This window comes from Trichoplusia ni, chromosome 2 (genome assembly GCF_003590095.1).
Source record: "Trichoplusia ni isolate ovarian cell line Hi5 chromosome 2, tn1, whole genome shotgun sequence".
Classification (NCBI taxonomy): domain Eukaryota; kingdom Metazoa; phylum Arthropoda; class Insecta; order Lepidoptera; family Noctuidae; genus Trichoplusia; species Trichoplusia ni.
In genome coordinates, this window is record NC_039479.1 from 13787805 (window position 1) to 13810325 (window position 22521).

At 38.5% G+C, this 22521-nt stretch overlaps 2 protein-coding genes across 2 annotated transcripts in view; one reads left to right on the plus strand and one right to left on the minus strand.

The window, feature by feature from the left end:
* LOC113508247 (neurogenic protein mastermind-like) overlaps positions 1-19651 on the plus strand; it is a 28424-nt gene extending 8773 nt beyond the window's left edge. The window contains exons 2-9 of the mRNA XM_026891205.1: positions 1638-1851; positions 5101-5850; positions 13158-13284; positions 15414-15560; positions 16040-16336; positions 17003-17111; positions 17494-17569; positions 17674-19651. Of these exons, the coding sequence (XP_026747006.1) occupies positions 1638-1851; positions 5101-5850; positions 13158-13284; positions 15414-15560; positions 16040-16336; positions 17003-17111; positions 17494-17569; positions 17674-18042 (2089 nt within the window). The 3' untranslated portion in view covers positions 18043-19651. The remainder of the gene's footprint in view (positions 1-1637; positions 1852-5100; positions 5851-13157; positions 13285-15413; positions 15561-16039; positions 16337-17002; positions 17112-17493; positions 17570-17673) is intronic.
* LOC113508282 lies at positions 19647-22520 on the minus strand. The gene is made up of 4 exons (XM_026891228.1): positions 21778-22520; positions 21219-21401; positions 20527-20727; positions 19647-20282 (listed from the first exon to the last, which is right to left on the minus strand). Exons 1-4 carry the CDS (start codon positions 21841-21843, stop codon positions 19959-19961), a joined length of 774 nt encoding a protein of 257 aa, XP_026747029.1. The 5' UTR covers positions 21844-22520; the 3' UTR covers positions 19647-19958.
* Between the last annotated feature and the right edge of the window lies 1 nt (position 22521).

Genomic DNA, 22521 nt, shown 5'->3' on the forward strand with positions numbered 1-22521 from the left:
CGTATTTACTAAACAACTAGATTACGCTCCAGAAAAAAGAAAACAATTTATAATGTTACTTATTGATTTTGTCAGTGTAAAGTTGTGCACTAAGCTTAATATTCCCAGTACTGGTGGGAATCACGTTGTTAGTAAAGTGTTAAAGAAAGCAATATCTATCTCTCCATTTGCAATATAGGTGTAGTCGTGCAGATATACATGGTTGACATTCAGGCAGGCCAGACTGTGACCCGGTTACAGTGATGTTTACGCGTGCGCGGACTCTACCCACCATGCCATAAGCTTAGCTATACGTAGGATTTACTTCCTTTTTTCGAACTTGCCTTTTTAATATCTCCTTTCTTAATGTAAAATTGCTTTACGATCTTGTCCTCTCAGATTACGCATGTAAAATCAACAATCAATAGAAACAATTTTGTATATAATCGACTTTTAGATGTACATTTAGATACATAGCCGTAGATGTCGTCACAAAGTTGATAGATGAGTGACGTTGCGCGATGTGCTTGTGACATTCAGTTTTTAATTGTCGTAGTTTCCCTCCGGCATAAGTTCTACGTTTATACAATTCTAAATTGTTATTACATCTCTATCAAATAACAACATTAATCAGTTCGATTGCTTCAGATAATATCACGATTAACATTACTAGGTAAGAATCATACAATGTCATGAATACAATTTTCATGTACCTATGCTTGATAAGAACGTCATGTATTCAAACTGTTTATTACATAAGAGCATGGAAATGCCAGTGATATGTATGTAAATTTCTTGAGGACATATAGGATATATTATAAAATGATATTATAAGCGGGAATAAAAGTGACCTTGAGGATATCATCGCAAGAGAATTATACTGATGAATAAATGAAAAGCTTGTAATGTTTTTTTTTTATAAAGCCGACAGACTGTCCGCATTAACATTTGCTCAAGGTGACCGCGCTTGGGAGTTGCGGCTGACTGAGCATCGCTTCAAATATTGTTGTTTGTAAGGCATACCGTACACCTACCGCGTACCTCCACTTGTTTTATACAGTTTATGCGACAATATTGTTTGTCTCTGACCGATTGCGTATTTACATATAGGATGCCCGACGACAAATAATGTTGCTCATTATGATGTTACTACATGCCATTGAAATCCTAATAAAAGATACATGTTTTTTTACCTGTGATGGTTTTAAATTTGCTCAACAACACATGATTATTAGTCTAAATGTAGGTTATCGGAATGTCTGGCCAGTTTCATAGTTCTGGACACTGACGTATTTGTATCACTACATCATTTCCTGTGGGTGTCGTAAGAGGTGACTAAGAGATCATACCGTCGATACTGTTTCAGGATGTTAGTTTATTGTGCCCAAATTTTTGCATTCAGATGTGTATGAATGTAACATTACAATATTACCAAACATGTTTATGTAATATTATGTTGTAAATTCGGATGACAAATGTTTTCTACAGGAAGAACTCTAGCATTCATCTTGTTTATTACTTCATGCTGTCACTGCATTTCCTTGTATTGCAAATAATCAAGGATGCGAGAGTTTCCTCCTTATGAAATTATGTTTTTAATTATCAGAAATAACTTACGCAATACCTTCCAATAATATATGTTATGTTGTTTGTTACAGACGAAGGATAGAAACGTATCGTCGAAGGCAATCAGAATGCGTGCCGCGGTTTGACCAGTCGTTCACCGGCGCTTGTGAGCAGCAGAACCTGGAGACGACCGCGCTGCAGAAGCGGTTCATCGAGGGTAAGGCCAAGCGCCAGGCCAAGAAGAACGATCGCAAGCCCGACTTGCCGGCCATAAGCGGGAACCTGCACAGCAGCGTTGTACATGTGGTGAGTTATCTACAATCTTAACAAGGAACTAACTATTAAAATTACAAGACCCACTTAACAGTAATCTCATTAGTCAGCGTCTGCGCCATAGTGGGGAACCTAAATCAATTATTCAGTTACATAAACACTAGTGTATATCTTGAGACAAGAGTACTAGACTGATAGTTTGTGATCGTCTTAAATATGCGTGTTTGAACTGTTTAGTATATCCAATATTCTATTATTGGTATTATTGAATACCAATCGTGTGTATACGGAAATACTTAAATGATGCGTACAGTATAAGTTACCTGCAAATTTTACGCTTAATACAGTTAATACATTAGTACCAAGACTTCTTCGTTCTAATAACACATTCTAGAAATACCCACAAAACAAGGTAGTTTAGCCTCATCGAAGGAGTTCTTATATCAGACACAAGTATGTTAAGTATCTAATACAAGAGTGTAAACACGGAGCATAATATTTGCTTTACATAATCCTACAAATGCTAAACTTAATAAGTGTCACTTTTAACAATCTGATCAAAAGCAAGAAAAACAACTTGAAAACCGGTTGTGTTCTCGTGAGTGTGGTTAAATCTATGTTCGTCTATGTTCACTTGAGGTTACCGTTATTCTCTGTAAAGTATTTGGGCACAATACGATGGCATAAAGTAATGCATTTGAAACGCTATCCAAAGCTATTCAACCACTTTCACTCAATGCAAGATGCCAGAAAGCTCCAAATTGGTACCAGTTTTTTATCTTCAAAAGACTATAGTCTCTTCAATATCAATTCGTGTCAGCGGAGGCCTTATCGCTAAAGTAGTCATCATCTCACCATTTATGTAAGTGTTATAGTTCTTCGTTACAATTATAGGTCACGTGTTTGCATTTTGCACGTGATTGCATTGTTCCATTACAAATACAAGCCTAGTTATAACGACGATTACATTTTTGCGCAGTCTCCGTGCATTGTTTTTCAAGATTTACGGTTGCTGACTTTACATTTTTGTAACGAACAATTGACGTCGTAACAGACTATAATCTGCAACTTGCATTCTTTGATGTGTTCAGAGTTTTTATAGTTTGCCTAACTCCTAATAAGTTGAACATTGGCCGTAATATATGGAGCGTCAGTAGGTCGAGATGGGGAGATAATTATTAGTGGCAGCACGTGCTGTGTAAGCGCCGCATCGCTCACCGGATGTTGCCCGACGTCAATTGACTTGACCCTCTGGCACCGCATCCCGTGCCTCCGAGCGCTACGCTTTACTCAGCACGCGACATACTAACTAACTATTATAACATTATAGCAAACTATCAAACAAATGACCACTAACGTCGAACTCAATCAGACTCGGTTTCGACATGCGCAGAAAGAAACGGCAAAAAAAAATGTCTGTTGAATTTATCCTTGTCTAAAAATATAAGTCGGATTATATTTCGTCTACTAAAATAGAGAGAGCTGGAATTCCTGATATCTAGGTAGTAGTTGCAAATGTAACCTGCGCTAGATCATGTACGTGTAGGTACGGTAGGGCGGTCTGTGGTTGTGCAAACTGCGCGAGTTTCACAACAAACGCCTCGCATTGTCTCGCGCCGCTCACCGCGACGACCTCCGAGCGCCTGCGCCTGCGCTGTTTTCTGACACATTTTATTAAGTAACTACATATTACGTAATTACCATACTTCGACGTTGTAGTACCTACTTAGCTATTGTTTTGATAGATCCGTGATGCAGGATATAATTACTAACAGATTAATGCACGCTCGATGACAATGGAATGAAATACACGTCTGGGTGGTGTGTTTCATGTGCTACGTACTACGCGCTTAAAACAATTAAGTTTATTATCTAAAACCATGAAGTCACTTTCGGAGTTTCAAGTGTGTAAGTAATACGGTAAAAGTATATATTATGATTTGTGTTTTCTAAACGAAATACACGAAAGTCTGATATAAACCCTTTTGAATGTTGCTAACCTGGCATCCAGTCACTCAGATACAAATTGTCATTATATAAGCGTAGCGCAGACCGCCGACTTAGCGGACCATAGCAATACCTGTCGACATCGACATCGAATGACTAAGTTCAGAGACATGTACCTAGTTACAAAGGTTTAGCTCTCCAATATAATTGATGGTCGATAAAAGGGTGGTGACTGTGAGACAGTGCCCAGACTGCAAGGACTAGAGGCGCCGCGCCACTGCGCCATGCTCCCACACTCCGCTACATTAAAATATTCATCAATGATCAATATTTACATACATACATGAGTATGGCGTTATCGTGTTCATGTAATTACAACACTTGGTTGCGTGATCTCACTGGCTTGCACTAATTACTGAAGAAATTCTAAGCGACAAATGGTCAAGTGTTATCTGATAATTAGGCAACCGTTGAAGTAAACAGCGCTCCTACTACCATAGAGTTAATTTAATTTATTGCCTTCGAGGCTTCTTTGGTAAATTATATTCCTTAATTTTGTTTATTAATAAATCAAAAATATTTTAATACGTTGAAATCATTTTGTTTAAATATGATGTTAATCCCTTGGGAGGTGACACATACTATATGGTTTGTAATTATCACAACAGTAAACTAGAATACCTATAGATACCAGCTGTGTGTTTACTTATTAACTATCTTATGTGGCGCGTAACGAGCATGCACTTGATTAAACCATTTAGCTATCAAGGTTTCTATCATACTCATTATTTGTTCGCAAATGCTTAAACCATTGCGAAAATCTGCCTACCTAATCTAGCTACCTAGTTCGCACGGCTGTGATGTATAAAGAGAAAAAAGAACTATATTTGTTTTGAATATATTTGAATGAATTCGACGTTCGAAACGAACCGAATAGAGAACAAAATCATTATAAAAGCTATTCCTAAGCTTAATCTTTTTAAGGCTACAAAAAAAAAGAAGTAACAAAATGCGAATTGAATAATACAATGCATGATACATAAATCTTTGTAAAATGTTTACATATCGAGCGATTTGTAAACAAATAACTCAAACATACTACAGTACAACACTAGCAGCTCTTATCACAATTAGATCGGTATTTTTATAGTCCTTTTATCGCACGTGTTTAGTATTTACATCAATATAATCTCATAGATTACACTTTGACATCATTAATTCTTCAATAACTAAAAATAAACATTTCTTAAGGATATCTTTTTCCAGCAGAAGTATTTTAATCCCTATTTAAAAGCATTTAACTAATTATAACACATAGATCGCATTTTGTTACAGCAACAAAAATTTGGATGTGGCGATTACGAGCCTCCTGCGAAACTGCAATGTGGCGGTGGAGGCGGCGGAGGCGGCGTCGGAGGCGAAGCTCTCACCAAGTTTTCCGTAGAAATTGTTCAACAATTAGAATTTACCACGTCTGCGGCGGACTCGCAACCTCAACAGATCTCCACTAACGTAACAGTGAAAGCTCTCGCTAACGCCGTCAAGACCTCTAGTTCTCCACCGCTGCCACAGGCCCCGCCGCGAGTACCCACCCCGCTAGACTGCGAACGCGAATGTAAAGCCGAGTGCAAATCGGAAGTTGCGGACGATGATTTCGTAGGGCTCGATGAGTGCGCAGCGGCGCTGGAACGGGACGCTGCCTCAGCCTTCCCAGGATTAGCCGATTTAATCGGAGAAGATGACGGTGATGATACTTTTGAAGATCTCATCACCGAAATATCGGAGTATCCAGAGTTTATGAAGGATTTCGATATCGACGGAGGTAAAATGAACGGAGGGAACATGGGGTTGGAGCCTCCCGAGGGAGAGCCTGCGCCGCGGCCGTACGGTGGGGGAGAGATGTCGCCGGCCGCGCAGACCCTGAAGCACATGGCGGAGCAGCACCAGCAGGCGGCGGGCGGCGACTGGGCACGCTACCGCGGCTACGGCGGGTACCGGCCGCGGCCCGCGCCGCCGCACATCGACCACCTGCACATGTCACAACAGCAGCAGATGCATCTCACGCAGCCGCATCATAACCTACAGGTCAGTACATTTTGCTAAGACTACAAATAACATAATTTAATTTATTTGAGAAATAATAAAAAAGAAACAATTAGACGCGACTTTCATATAATCAGCTTAGATTTCGTCGCGGTATCTAAAAGCATGGGATTGTGAACATCGCTTAACTTCAAACGAAAAAAGTTAGTAAATAGTTTTGACCCGACTCGGATTTCGAACCCTGGACCTGGTATTCTGCAAACGCTGTAAATCAACAAGACATTATTATAAATGGCAGTAACCAAACAATCCTAATCTACATTTTGTAGAGTCGATATAGTCTGAGGCTCTTGTATTTACTAATATAGTACGGTATCTGTCATTTAATTTATTTAAAATTTTCAATATTTAACCCTTTAAGAAGGTTCTGGAAAGATATGAATTTGATTTACAATTCAAAGGTATTCATTACTGTTATCATGACACTTCTCATATTCTGTACTTCTAGTGTATGTAAAAATCCTTAATATTTATGACATGGCGCCAAACTCGAAAGAGCGACAGTTGAAGGCGCGGGCGGTACCGTTCTAATGTTGTAATGTAAATGCATCTACGACTCAACGTGAATTCTCTATAACTAGAATATTCTCGTTTCCTCGTTACGTCATAAAATACCCGTGAATTGCGTTTAGTTAATTATTGGAAGTCTTTTTTGTTGAGCAATTCGTGACGTGAAAAGACATAAAAAACATGGAGTCTGGTGTAGTATCGACCGGGGAGGGCGTGCGCGCGCTGCTCGTCGCCAGTCGCCTACACTTACCTCCACGGATAGTTCGAGCCGAGTGTGACGTCTGTGCTCATGTTGTATTTCTAGTTGTATAACAACTACCTATGCCATACTACTTATACATGGAAATACTGTATCATGCGAGAGCTCATGACTTATTTATTAAATCAATGACATCAAAAATAAAATACAGGATATCTACAAATGAAAATGTACGCATAACAACAACTTTAGGAGAGTTTCGCGCGGTTTCAGTACAGTTTATCAACTCGATGTGTTGCGATGTTGTTAGAACAACACACTTTTTAGTTAATTAAATGTAACGTATGTAGTTTTATTATACACGTGCGTGTATTGCGAATAAGCAGATGTATCGAAAGCCACATGTTTTATTTTAAGGCCATCCATTGTAAACAAGGCTCCACAATGTACAGTAGTTACATGGTGTCTTACAACAATACGAACCTTGCCCACTCACTTACATAATAATGCAAATGAGATTTAATTGATTGCTATTGTGACTAAATGATAATTAAGTATATTGTTTCTTTGTCTACTCCATTAGCGGTCGGCATGTAGTAGTACTATTGAATAATAGAGTCACCATAAAACAAATACTCGACTAGTGATGATATCTAGCAGCAATAAATTCTCGTTCCTACTCCTGTGTAATGGAAAATTACTAAAACAGTTACGTAGGATGGGCGGCGGGATTACGATGGCTTTCAGTGAGGGTAAATCAGTTATGTTATTAAGCGAGCACAGATTTCTTTTGCGAAGATCTATCAACTATTTTGATATTGCGGTCCCTTTCAATTAATGTATCATTCAAATAATGATTAATAAAATTGCCTAGCACTCTTAGCACTGTACTCATGTTTAAAATCTAGTATAATTGTAGGTAGCGCACCGTTTGTTACCGTGTAATCGGAGGTATACCCCTGTCTAACCTTTCGGAGTCCACAACCGTGACGGTCATTTCACCTTACACCTCTACCTACGTAGGTACTATTGCCACATGACGCTTATGCGAGGTAATTAAACATTTCACGGATCTCGAATGACCTCATCACGGTTTTAATCTAGCATTCAATAAACTGCACGTCGAAAGGTATATGTTCCATGGTGGATGACCACTTTACCTGAAACAATAGTGAAGTGTTTATTTACATACTACCTAGACCTACCGCTGTTTTGTGTAAACATGATCTCCATACGCATTTACTGGTAGAAAAGATGCTGATTCGTTTTCTAAAACCATTCGGTTCCTTTGTGCTCCTTATTATTCTAAGTTCTCTCGAGTAAGATTGTTAGATCAATGTTTGATAGTCAAGGTTAAAAATTCCCATTCTACAATCTAAAAATTTACTTAAAACCATTTTATGACATAACACTCCCACTTAGAACAAGGTTAAAGCTAAAGTATTCTAGTATCGGATGACGCAGAATCTGGTTTCATGTGTTGTTAGAACAATATGTATTACATTCAAATCTTGGTTGTTTCGAAAGTCGTGACGACGACACGGCCGATGACACTAGCTAGAGTATGAATGAAATAAAAAGAGTAGGCTCCGGCCCGATTGCTTCCTGTACAGTAAAGGGAGTAAGCGAGCCACGTGTCCCCGCCTCCCTCACCCCCCTCGCCCCCGCCCGACACCTCGGCGCTCTCGTAATTATAAGCTTTTCTCTCTCAAGTACGTTGTCGCGTTTGGCATACCTAGATACAGACAAAAACCTTTTTTATGATGATTCTGCACATTTCTAGCTGAGCTAAAGTTAAGTTAATAAATCAGGGTAAATATAGGTGGTAAAAGTTTTATATTCTTTAATAAATTAAAGTTACCCTATGTCATCATGTTTGTGACCTGCAGATATGACAGGGAAAATATATTTATTATCTCAAAATTCAATGAGTTAGAAATCCTAAGGAATTCTAATAGACCCGCAAAAATCTATAAATTAGTGCTATATTCGCTCATAGGCTTTGGTATACTAGAGAATTTGAATGGACTAGAATTGTGCGGCCTCAGACTTTTAGAAAGCTTGTCTACTTATCAGATTCAATTCTTGGTACTAAGTAAGTTATAATGCTTGTGATCAACGTAGAGTCAAACATGGTGCTTAGGTAACGTTTTGTTTTATGATAATTAATTTCTTGATACCGTTGACTCTCCTATGTATATTCGATGTCATACTCAATTAACATAGCGTGCGATTTTAAGGGAGAGTAGCTTTTAAATAATGTAATGAAGTCAATTATTCATAACGGTAGTGCAGTAATTGCAAGCTTTTTGCCGCGCTAGGTTCACCGTTCAGCCGTTCAGAGCGAGGAAAGCGCGTGGGCTGATCTATTTCCGCAGCTAGCGAGTACCGGTGACGAACCTATCGACTCGTGACGTCATACCTGACGCGCCCTTCCCGACATCCTTTGGCCTTTAAAGTAATATATCGCCGATCTATATTTATACTTACGGGTCGTACCCTTAAGTAAATTAAATGAATGCTTGCGGAATGGCATTATTAAAAGAAAAATCATTTATTTAAATTATTTTCATTAAGTATAGAATAATACCACAGTGTCTTGCTCTGCCGAACGTTGCTTGACAACAACGATTTACCGATACTTTTTTTTATTAGAATCCAGATCTAGACTTTTTTGAGGCTAACTGAATAAACAAAACTGTCAAGGAAAATAAGCAAAAACTTGGAAACACATATATATTTTTATCCTTGTATCATGATGTCCTTTTGTATTTTAATATATTTCGAAGAATATCAGAGGACGTCATGAAGGATTCAAGGTAATATAACACATTTAATCTGCCTAAGTCTATCTTTAAATATATTGAATCTACATTACTCACGAGCTTTTGATTCCATGAGTATGATTGTAATGCATAGCACGAGCTAGTGTAATCACATGAGGTGACAAGTTATTCTGAACACAATTGTGTTGCACACTGTTCAAGTTTTAATTGAGTGTATTTGTTTACGTTGGATTCCAATTTTATAACAAAATTGATCCTCAAAAGTTTTTTTATTATTTAAAGTCATGTCAAGTACGTATTTTTTCAATAACAAGAAAAATAGTTCCAAACCATTTAAAAGTAAATCCTTGAAGTATCTTAAACATTGCTCATATTTAGAGTATTTCTACCTGCTCGTGATACAATCCCAGGTTTGGGTCATACGAAAAAATGATGTACGGATGGATAAGAGCGGTGCCGTTAGCTCGTCTGGCTTGACAATAGTGTGAACAGCATACGGGTTAGCGGTCTTAGAACGATATGATATTGTTGGAGAATAACAAAAATCGCGGGTGCGGGCGGACGGACGGCTCCAAACAGGTTTGCCGTGCGAGCCTCGAGCGCGGTGACGTGTGCCCACTGCTCACCTCCACAGCTACGCCAGAATGGCAGCTGTCAACAGCGCTTGACGCTCGTATATTTTGTCATAAACCCACAAATCGATCAATACATTCACGCGGATTATTAACATAATGACACATTTATTTACTCAATAAATAACATAAACGTCTTATTACGCACTAAGCCATGACATATGGTTGTTCGGTTTTATCAATATGTATCAATTTAAACGATAACATTTTAAGATTTAAATGAGAATGCTTCATGAATTGAATGTGAGCATTTTTGTAGATATTTTTGTTTTCAGCTTCAGTACAAAAATCGTTCCTATGGAAAGTAGGTACAATGTCTTTAAAGGCTTGCAAATATAAGTCTCTTAGTTTGATAGCGTGGTAGCCATCGTAACAGCACCCATCGGAGTCACCCGAGACCCTGAGTGCCTTGTTAAGTGCTCAGTTTCATTTTAATATGGTATATATATATATAACGGTAATAATATCAATACCCGTTCGACCTTAACTCCATGATAAGGTTTCTATGTAAATTATTACATTAGTGTAATTTCAAAGTCGAGAGTAACTTTCCATTAGCTTAGACGGAGGTACCTATTTATGATTCTAGTTCAGAATTTCCATTAAGAGTATTTGTAGCCTTTTATGGATGAAAACTGTTTAATTTAGAGGAATTTTGTTTTAATTGTCATGAATTTAGCGTCGGCAAGATTATTTAAATCAGTACAATCCACATGGCAACCAAGAGAGCGTCGTGCTTTAAAAAATCAATATTTTTAAACCTTGCTCAGTCTCCTGTCTTGCCCTCTAACAGACTGCAAGGAGTTGGTCTCCCCTCAGTGCTAACTTTGGCCCACAGCCCATCAGGCATGCGGCCAAAACAATTCCATTTTAGCTAAACGACTTTTTCAGCTATGTCAATTTTTGTTGCCATGCGAGTAACTCTACTTGTTCATGTCTTGTCTGGATATGAAAGGTTAATTAGCGTGTTCTCTGCTAAGCAAATAGAATACAGAAGAGTTTATTACACATAATACACGTTAAGACTGCGTATTAAAACGTCATGATATTAAGTTAAAGGTTGACGTAAGAGGCCCCGTAGCGAATTAAATTACAAATGCCTAATTGTGTAACTTTAAATATTATTTAACGTTATGCAATTACTTATAAAGAGTACGTAAAAATTACGAGTAAATCTCGAATTTCGATTAATATATTCGTATTACTACTAACTGCTTTATATTATGCTGGTAATTAAACGTACTGATATTAGAGATTCAGATACATTTGATCGGTCGGCTAATGAGATACATGATCTCGCTGATAGACAGACCTAAAGAGGGGCAGACAGTGGAGCGTTATAAATATTGTTCCGTTTTTTCCCTTTGGGTACGAAACCCTAAATATCTACACAAACAACCGAAATACTACAAGTGCTTAAACAAATTTGAAAACGTGTTTTTGCCAACTAACCAGGTAAACGCAAAAGTTGAATTTTCTCAGATTTCAATTTTACCAAGTTGTCAGGTAAAGTACTGTTTATTTAACATTCGTTACAGGAAACCCGGTAAATGTATAATTTGAAATAACTTATATACTCAACTTGATATAAATTGTTAACCATGAAACATTTCTACAGGATACAGATTCTGTTGGCTTGATAATATCAGTTGCTAATTAATAAAACTCACGTGTAAGGTTATCTCAAAAAACAATGACTTTATTATCGGCATTACACTAGCTGATATAGAAACTTGTAAAATGTATCGGGCTCGTGTTGTAGTGCTTAGTGGAAGTTATTCGAACTTTCATGAATTTTCACCGACTTTACCCCTTTCTCGATCGTTCATCAACACAAATATTTAAATCGCCTATTAAATCTCATGAAAAGTTCTGCGATTTAATTGTGTTAAGTCTTGCATTCAAACGTCATAGACGCGATCAGTAGGCGTTCGAAAATCCAGCAGTTTTGCTGTATTAGGTCCTTGCAATCGATTTCGCTCTCGTATCAGTTATCGAATATTCCGACATGCAGGTGTTGATGGATGATGTGGATGATGTTCTTGCAGAAGTAAGAAGAACTAAAAACTCTATAATCAAAAGTCATGGAATCTTTCGTGAAAGAATTCTTGCCTGTCACGTACACACATGAATAGCGACATATTGAGTCATTGAATAATGTTAAACGATAATACAGAGTAGTGTAATTTGCAAATTCGGTAACTACGTCAGAATAAATAGATTTTTATCACTTTAATCTTGTATGTACAATAACTGACGGCGCTTGATATCAATGTGTAAATTACATCCGAAGATAAATCTATGACTAATACAAAAATGACTGTTTTCGTTCATGAAAATTGTATTTATAGTTTTTAATCGAGATTTTACATGACGTTTTCGTTCTAAGAAAACTAACTTCTGCAATAGCCCCGTTTGTATTTGTCACTTGTATGTTTTGTCAATTTACAATAAAAAGTTCTTTATTTTTGCTAATTCGAAAACCTAAATCTGTTACATCGTTCTGGAATCTGGCGTGATTGGGAAACAGACATCCAGGTGTGATTGGGAAAGTAGCAATGGATGGATCATTGCTTCTTTCGCTTAAGTTGTCGAGCTATCTAATTGCAAATTTTATTTAATATCCATGCGTCAATAGAGTATTTAATTTAATAGATGTAAAACAATTCCGAATTTTGTCATAAGTAATTGTTGTTGCCCGTATATGTGTTTTAAACAAAGTTAGCGAGTACAGTCTCGATTTTGGATGTTTAAAGCACGGGCATTAAAACAACAAACGAATATAAAAACAGCTGTCGATTTAGCAGTCGCTTTTGATGAGGATTTTGCAAAGCCGTAGTGACCTAATTTGCTTAATTTTAATTATGATCTTTTATATGAGTAACACAATGTTCTGTTCTTTTAATAGTGACTTTGGTAAGACCCAAGATCCATAGGTATGGGTATCAAATGATCTCTGTCTGAAATTTTACGTTTGATATGATGCAAGGACCTTAACTCAGTCTTTTCTCTATAACATGCTCTTTATAAAAACTTATAACAGTCAGTTTCTGGAAGAGAGCCGTTTTTCGCTTCTAAAACTATAATAATATTTCTTTAAGGAGTGTTGATGTGCATCAGAAATTTATCAATGTTTGTTAACATGTTTCATCTTTGTGATAGGTGTCAGCGGCGCAGCACATGCAGGTGAGCGGAGCGGGCGGCGGCGGGCACGTGTCTGTCGCAGCCCAGCAGGGCATGTACGCTAGCTTCCAGCACCAGGGCACGCCGTCTCCACAACACCATCAAGGTAAGACCAACCCAGGACTATGCCTTTCCATAATCAATTTCTGTGTTCAATACTTACTTAAAGTTCAGTTTGACGACAATCGCTACTAAATGTTGCCTATATCCCTTTTGGGAGGTCATGCTAATTCCTTTCGACTCGACGAAATCAGTTAAACTATTTAGTCAAGAGGACGCACAGGCAGATAAAGATTCCAAAGATGATGGAAGGAATCGGAGGGCAAATGCTTTTTAACCAATAAACATCATGAATATAATAACTGGAACTGACAAGATCACAGGCAGAACATTTCCATTTCATTGGGTTTGGGGTGAAGTAGAGCTGACAGATATATGCTATAATAATGTGTCTGTGATACCCCTGTATACAGCATAGACTTTAACACACATACGTAAGCCATTCGAACGCCGGAAGCTAACGTACGCTGTCGATTCCAGCTGTTCTGAATACTAGTTACGGAACTGTGAGAACCGGTCTAACCATCAATATTTGTTCGCCCCGCGTATTTAACATTATTATTCAGTGTTTTCTATTTGTTTGATAAGTCTTTATAAGGATTTTTATTGACTTTTCGATACAGTGATTACAGATTAGATTATTAATTTACAAATTATTTAATTTATATTACTATCTAATCAATGGGAATCGACCAACGACTCATTAATAAGCTATTTTTGAATGAATGAATTGAGAAATCTGTTAAGCGCAAACCTTAGTATGCATATGTGATAGCTTTCCCAACACATCGTAGTCACACTAGTCATGCTAATAGCACGCTAAAACGATGATTCAATTCCGGTTTAATAATATCCTCGAGATTCATTGAGTTATCTATTTTTAGAGTACCTACTGACTTTTGTTCTCTTTTTGCCAATAATGTGTTATTGCAGTGTTAGTACGAATGTAACATTAGTTCTAAATAAGGTCGCGACTGTAGTTTAGAGGTCAGAGGTAATTGCCAATACGTGTTTATTCTGATCCTGGTACCATAATGTTGTCTATAAAGTGGTAGCAATTTGCTTATCCACATTGAGACGAAACAATTGTTATTGTGGTTTTAAAACATGCCTTCGTACTTACAGACTGGATTCCCAGTAATCGATGGCTATTTAGCAAAATATCGCAAGTGTAATAACAAAGAAACCTCGCGTGCTAAGTTTATTTTTCATAACACACATGCGCTTTTGACACAATGTAAGTACATACAAGCACATAGTTCGCGGCAACTGTAACTACAATCAAACTATTAACATCTTTATGCTATTGCGTTAAGTGATAGCGTGTGTGTAAATGCAAGGTGGCATATGTGATATACTAGAGCAAAGATAGAAGGTTCACTACCCACAAACCACAACATACCAATAGTTTGCTGTGGGAATATCAAATTCCCGTTGTATCATGTCCTAACTAAAACGGTAGCTGTTCACTAGCTGTAGATTGCGCGCTCCGTTCGTTACCTTCCGATTGAGCATGTAGGTCGACTCAGATCATCTGAATATTTCAGAACAGCTGCAGATTTGATTATGCATGTTGGATGAATGCTCGATACAACTCACTACTACAATCAGAATTGAATTGTGTTAATGTTTGGTATTAAAAATAGTTTGAAAGTATTGAATGAATTCGCTAATAATAATCATGGGTAGGAGGAATGTAACGCGCCTTCTGTAGTTACCTGTTTGTTGGTGTGAGTGTGGTGAGTGGTCGAGGGGAGGCGGGCCGAGGTTGACGCTCTGCGAGAATGCGCCAAGTCGCGCACCTCGGATGAGGATGACATTAGATTGACGTGTTTATTGCCTACACTGCATATGCGACTTGCACTTGCATCCCACTCTACTGTCCTTTACATACTCTGGATACTAAATTGTTCAAGCTTTTAAGTTGTGATTGTCCATGCATCTGAATGGCGCGCTGTGCGCAGTGAGTCATTATCTTTGACTGGTTTCTGTCGAATGTATACGATACGATAGGTTCTCTGTTATACATTATTTATAGATCAATATATTTTTGTTGTCATCTCTTTAAAAGATTTTTAAGCAATGATCAGATCGAAGTTTAAAACAAAGCTATTGGTGAGATATTATTGTCAGAGCATCTAGAATAGTGCATAAAGTTCCGTGTTACGTTTATAGGTAGCGGTTGCGACACATACTCGGTGTCTCAGTCGCAGAGCATCAACTTCGCGCAGGGCATGCGCGCGCGCCCTCAAGCCCCGCAGCAACAACAACAGCAGCAACAGCAGCAGCAGCAGCAACAACAGCAAGGTGGACCGCCGCTGGGTCAGTATCTACATTACTACATTTACTAAAACTTAAAACTTTTGAGTTTGTACTGCGACCACTATCGGTGATACCTGATCAGTCATCATTATAATATTCCTGTTGTTTTTCCTTTCTCAGTAAAAGAGGTACCTACTGGAAAATTAAATTCTTGTAATGAAATTAACTATTTTTATTTTGAGGAAGAAATGCTAAAGACCTTAAAATTAACTAAAGATTTTTACTTAAGTAATTCTGGTTATATAATTCATGTGGTTGGTATTGTGATTATTTTAAACGCTTATTTATGACCATAATATAAATTTCTTTTCGTGTCATCCCAACTTAATATTTTATAATAGCTTAAAAAAATAATGGATGACAGTTGACTCAATTCTAACGACGCAACAAGTTTTTGTGACGTGAGAATTGAACTAGCGTAAGGATTGCTTTGCATGTGCCCGACTTTATATTTTCTAATTGTGATGTTTATCGTTCAGGCGTAGCCGCAGCCGGCATATCTCGCGAGCAGCAAGCCAAGATGCTTCAACAGCAGCAGCAGCAGATGTTGCGCGCGCAGCAGCAACAGATGCGCCCTCCGCCGCCGGAGTACAAGGCGCGCTTCGCGGGCGGCGGCGCGGGCATGGGCGCGCTGGGCGGCATGGCGGGGGCGCGCCGCCAGCCCGCGCCCGCGCCGCGCGCCTACCTGCACGCGCGCCCCTACCCGCCCGAGTGGCGACACGTCATCATGCAGCAGCAGGCCGCCTCGCGCCAGCAGTTCCCGCATCACCATCAAGGTCGGTACTTCTTCTTTAGAAATCGATGCTAGAACTTTTACGTCTATCTGCACGCACGCCCTGCCGCTGTAATCTATACCGATACTCGCTTAAGTGGCATTCATAAATGTCTCACTGTCTGAACACATTAGACAGTGTGCAGAGAGAATGACACCAAAGGTTGACTTTCTACTGAGGGTATCTGGCTGTCTTCTGCCTCTTACTGTTAAATCAAGTCGTGAACTGGTTACTGATTTTAGTAGTATGTTATGTCACTCTTATAGTTCGAAAGCCAGGCCAAGGTATTAGTAATGAATACCGGTAAACTAGTTGAATACGCAGTAGTAATTGCAAGTTCACGCAAGAGTTGAGTAGACACGATGGCAAAATGATTAAGATATTAACCCTTGACCTTTGAGCAGTCGCTCATAGACGGACATATTTTAATCAAACTAACCGCTAACATGAAAAACGTTTTCAATCTTGTATTCATACCTTTGAAATAAACCCCCTGGATATTTAATTACGACCATTTCTTGCTGGCGTAAGTGTGACGAAACAAAACAAAAAAATGTATGGGGATTTCCAATTATTTGTGATAAGATAACGATAACAGCAGTAGTTAGCATCATGTTGATGTTACCTATGAATATTTGTATTGATAGCGTGAAATATTATGTCTTATAGGGTTCAGCATGGGCACTATGGGCGGGCTGACGCAGCAGCAGCAACAACAGATGCAGCTGCAGCAGGCGCGCCTGCAGCAACAACAACTCATGCAGCATCAACAACAACGGTACACAACCTACTTCAATACGATTTGAAACAAAACAATATTCAAGTCTTTATTTAGATTGTATTACAAATTATTTAATTGATAAGTCCTATAAATAGCAATCAGGCGCTGATAAAATACTTGATGCAATTGTTCACTATAGACGGCCAGTTTAGTTTCATTATATAATTAAATGTTGCGATTTTTCTTTAGTGAATGTTACAACAATATCCGTTGCTCTTTTTGTATAGTTTACGTTCAACAAAAGAAACCATTTGAACGCATCTGTCAATGTACAGTGCAAAGTAGAAATCTTCAAATTCCGTTGTTGTGCAAGGCCATTACACACTCAAGTAACGGTTGCATTACAAGTAGGTGCTCATAGTTATTGTTTTCTTTCTAGGGCGTCCAACCAACAACAGTCGCCGATGTCTCATCTTATTATGCAACAGAACCAGATGATGAATGTGCAGGGACAGGTAACATTATATAATATGTTATTGTGCTTTGATTCGACTTTATGCGTTTACAATGTATATACTTTATTACGTATTTTTATTTAATTTGTTAAACGTTTCCGCAGATGCCGAATATACATATGAGCCAGTCGCAGAGCATGTCCATGCAGCAGAGTGGCATGGGCGGCATGGGAGGCCACCAGGGTAGCCCCATGCAGAACGGACCCATGCAGGGCCAAGGACCGATGCATGCGCAAAGCAATCCCATGCAGCAGAACTCCATGATGTCACAGAACGGGCCCATGCAGAGTCAGAATGGGAACGCTTCGCAGCACTCGTTTCCGTCTCTCCATAACACGTCTTCCTTCACAGGACAAACGACAGACTTTAACCTTGACTTCCTCGACAACATGCCTTCCACGGACGCCAGCAATCTCACCGCGCAGGAGCTACTCAACTCCTTAGACAACTCGTTCTTGAACGACATCCTTTAAATTGTAACGACACAGATATTATGTGTGTTTTAGAGTAATATAATTGCTAATTGACCCACTTTAAAGTCAATTAGACTTTATCATATTTGGGTTTTGTCTACATAATGTGTTTATATCTTCTAAAAAATACAAATGTACGACCAATATAGAACAAATGATGACCAAAGTTATAACACAGGAATTTAACACGGCCAGCGTGGATTATGGCCAGTAGAGCCCACTTGAACTGTTAAAGTGACCGACCGTAAGCCACTTGACGTTTTGGACCACATCGTTTTTGTAGACTATTTATTATAAAAAATATCAATTTCGTAGTGTTTATAGTTTTTACTATTGTTAATAATTCCTTTGTAAATATTTTAATTTTAAAATGTTTGAAATATTAAACATAAGATAAATATACTACCGATAGTCTCAGAGTATCCTCGAAACTGACATTATATTTCTTCCTATGATCATTTTATTATAGCTGCAGAGTAGGCTAATGTATATTTATTGCAGATTTTATCGTAGTTCGTAAGGTGAAAAGCACAAAAGACAATATTTTATTTACTTTAATGAATTTATTTATGAAAACAAATGGGGCAATAGATCGACTACCATGTTATAACATGGCTAACTCATTTTCGATGTGACCGGTCGCGACAATTTTAGCGCGTAAACAGTTGATGGTCAACGGCGACTCGTTGCGTATGTTCACGCTTAGGAAACAACTAATTGCAGCGAGTTCGGCGCGGTTGCAATACCCACCAGTCATTTCCGATGTCCGCCTGTGCACAACACCAGTGTTGCGTGTTCGATACCAAAACGTGGCCGATCACCTCGACTGTCGCATTACACAACTTTATTTTATTATTTTATTTATGTCGTCTGCTAGATTTCGGCCAGTGTGCGCCTTTCCTAATAATACATTATATTTATCCTGGCTGAGCTTTAGATGTCCCTGTTTATTAGATCGTTTTAGTCAACATCGTATCTCCCAGCTCATTGTCAGATTTGGAGGCAGCCCAATTATTTAAATAGTGCAAAATGTAAATTTTTTATATACTAAGAATATAATAATAAGATCATTCCTGTACCTAAGATGATTGTAGATTATACTGTGATGTCGGTCTCAATGGTCAATAGATTATAAATAATATCAATTATTATAAATAGATTATTGTTATTGTTAAGGATCTCATGGTATCATTTTAGTTTGGGGGTTTTGAGAGATTCTGGAATTATTAGATTGTTGGTTTCGTTATTATTTACTATTTCAACGAATGTGTAGCATATTCTTGTATCAAGTGCATTTTCTTTATATTATTTTTATGTATTTGAGGATGCATATTCACCCATTTCGTTATTTTATAGTAGTGTAAATACAAACCGTTGTTAAACAACTTTAGGAAATTTTGATCAATTTATATCCGATGTGGGTATGAAATTAAATAAATCATTATGTATAAACAATCGCAGCCGATAAAGGTTTAGCTCTCTGACATAGTTTACAGCTGTAAAACCAACTATTGTGAATGATAGCAACATTCCAGAGCCATTGTTAATAATGTTTTAACTTTAGGACCAATTTTTGAACGTTCTTTTGAAAATAATATTGCATATTGAGTGACTGTGTTTTATTTATTTTTAACCTTATACAAACTAACGAACACATACGATAACATGAAGCCGGAGTAAGTGCTTTAGAGAGTAAAGCGAGTGGAAAGCAACACTAAACATTTTATTAAAATACTTGAAAATGTTCTACTTATGGCACATACTTCGTACTATTATTTTACTGACAGACATTTAAAATGTTTACTATTGAGTGTATAGCTTTGTCACCACATGATGGAGTCAGCTTGGTGCTTATACAAATAGTCTGAAAATCTCTCCAGCTTCCTCTCTAAAGCATTTATCTCCGAGGCTAATTCTCATACGACCTCATTGGGTCGGTTGTGAAAAATTCTCGGGTTCCGTATTCTGGGGCTGTAGAAATTGTTCGGCTGTGTATACTTCGCAGTGATTGGCTCGTCGTGTACTGCACTCAGCTTACTTTCATAAATGTTCTCGTTCGTGTTATTATCTAAAGACTTCATGGAGAACGTCTGCAGTATTTGTTTGCGTCTTCTCAGTCGAATACAGGAAAATATCGTGCTTAGTAGAACTCCTAGTTTGAATAAAGCCACGATGAACAACCCCAGCATTAGAATTAAATACTGTTGTTGATACCAGTCTTCTAAAGGTCCGAGGCAACCCTAAAAAGAAACAAAAGCCTTTTCGTCACTCGTCATTGGTACAACTTATTAGTGTTGTTAATTGGACAGCGCGTCCGTTGTCTACATACATACAGCAGGAAAAAGGTAATGAGCAATACAAACGTGCAGCATATCTATCATTAGATTGCGAAAGAGGGCATCGACTGATGACTAGATAATTAGTTGCCGACAAGTTCTTTTTAAATATAGGTTCCTTAACTGATGTGTAGTAACACCATCTTACCGGTACATATCTGAAGGTGGGGTTGGGCTGTACTTCTTGACATCGAGAGGCGTTGACGGGCGCGGGGTTGAGATAGGACGCGCGCTCGCGGTCCTGCACGCAGCAGCTGAGCGGCACGGACATGCCGCGCGGGCCCAGCCGCCGCAGCTGCCACGCCGACATGTCGTAGTTGCGGGCGTCTGTCATGCCGCAGCACTCCAACTAGAAAATATTAGCAAGTAAATAGAGAAGAAAAAAAGAGGGCAGAGGTAGGTGATGATACCGATGACTATACTACTTTGAAACAGTCACAAAAGTTGCTTTAGCTTGCAAAGTACGTAAAGATCCTGTTACAATTCCCCTTACGAAGAAATATGACCATACTATCGGTGATTACTAAATACTTAACTCTTGGTCAAGCGGTAGTTAGTTAATAGTTCATTATCATGACTTATAGTTGCAGGTTTTACTGTTACAACGGTAATTTTAAGACATTTTATACGACTCCCACATTAAGGAATTTCATTCTTTTGTTTTGGGGGTTTCACACACATTCAAGTTACCACATGCACAAAGACACCCAGACTTAGGACAAGCATTCGCTTGTCCTACACGGGGATCGAACTCGCGACACGTTGCGCTCTGTGAGTTTGGCTTGGTGACCTCAACCACTTGGCTTATTAAGGAAAGCGAATCAAAATTTAGACAGGTACCTCAGTCTGCGCTAAATCAACGGCAGCAGTGAAATGTTCGAAATCTGGTAAAGCGTAATAAGTCTGCAGTGCGCCGACGGCCCCGCCTCGGGAACTCTGCAGGCCGAGGCAGCGCGGCCATATAGCTGCTATGACGCCACCAGCACTCTCGCATAGTAGCAACGCTAGCACCACCATGAAATACTGGAAAACAAATAGGTCATGCCATTATCAATAGTCCTGTTTAGTGAACATTTAGGATGATGAAGTAAAGTAATAGATAAGGTACAATTAGTCAAGGACATGCGCATAATTAGTGATTCATAATTAGGCAACGGTGGAACACTTATCTCTAACATAGGTACTACTTACTTGGGAATATCTAAATATAAGTTTGGGATGACTGGCGAAGTATCATTAAGAAGCATTCTTCCTCATTTGCATGTATATTTTTTTTTACTAATTCTTTTCCACATAACAACTATATTTGCATAGTGCCTACAAGAAGGTACCTATGTCATAAGTACAAGACTAATTTATACTGTTATCATTTGCTGGTAATTTAAGAACCAGAACTCACGATACTAAGTACAGCGTATCCCGGCATGCAAGTGGCCCAGCAGCCCAGGGCAGCAGTCGCACACATGGCCAGTCCTGCTGCCAGCAGCGCTAGGGCCAAGTAGTAGAATGGCGGATGTATCAGGTCCCCATCAGGCGCTGCCAGCAAGCGTGACAGGAGTATTCTCTTAGAGTCACAGAGCAACAGAAGACCACACACTACTTCTACGAAACCGCATGCCTACAGAACGTAATAGCACAATAAACTTGGGCACTTCAATAATAATTATAGCAACAAGTAAATACCGGCCGCGTGCGCCGGTCATACTAAACTCATAATAATACTTACAAAAAATATTGTATTAAAACATCCAAAGAGCACTTTAGCACTTGTTTCATTTTTGCACATGTTTTTATTCAACTTTAAATAAAATTGAAAAACAAAGCACACGGACTGAATGTAATGCGACACGGAGAAATGTGGTCAAAACGCTAGAGTTACAACTAATAATGTGAGTATGTGAATAAACAAACGGACAATGAATAGATTCGCCGTTTTAGGGAGATACGCTCCGGTGAACAGGTGGGGTGACTGAGTATTAAGGCATTTTTGTTTAAAATTAATGCATGAATTACTCATGCATGCCCCGGCATTACACCGGTATGAACCACACTACAGGTTCATTATGGAGTTACGATGGTTGCCTTTATTGCGACAGAACGCAGCAGCTACCATACTATGGAATACCTGTATAAATTATTTTAA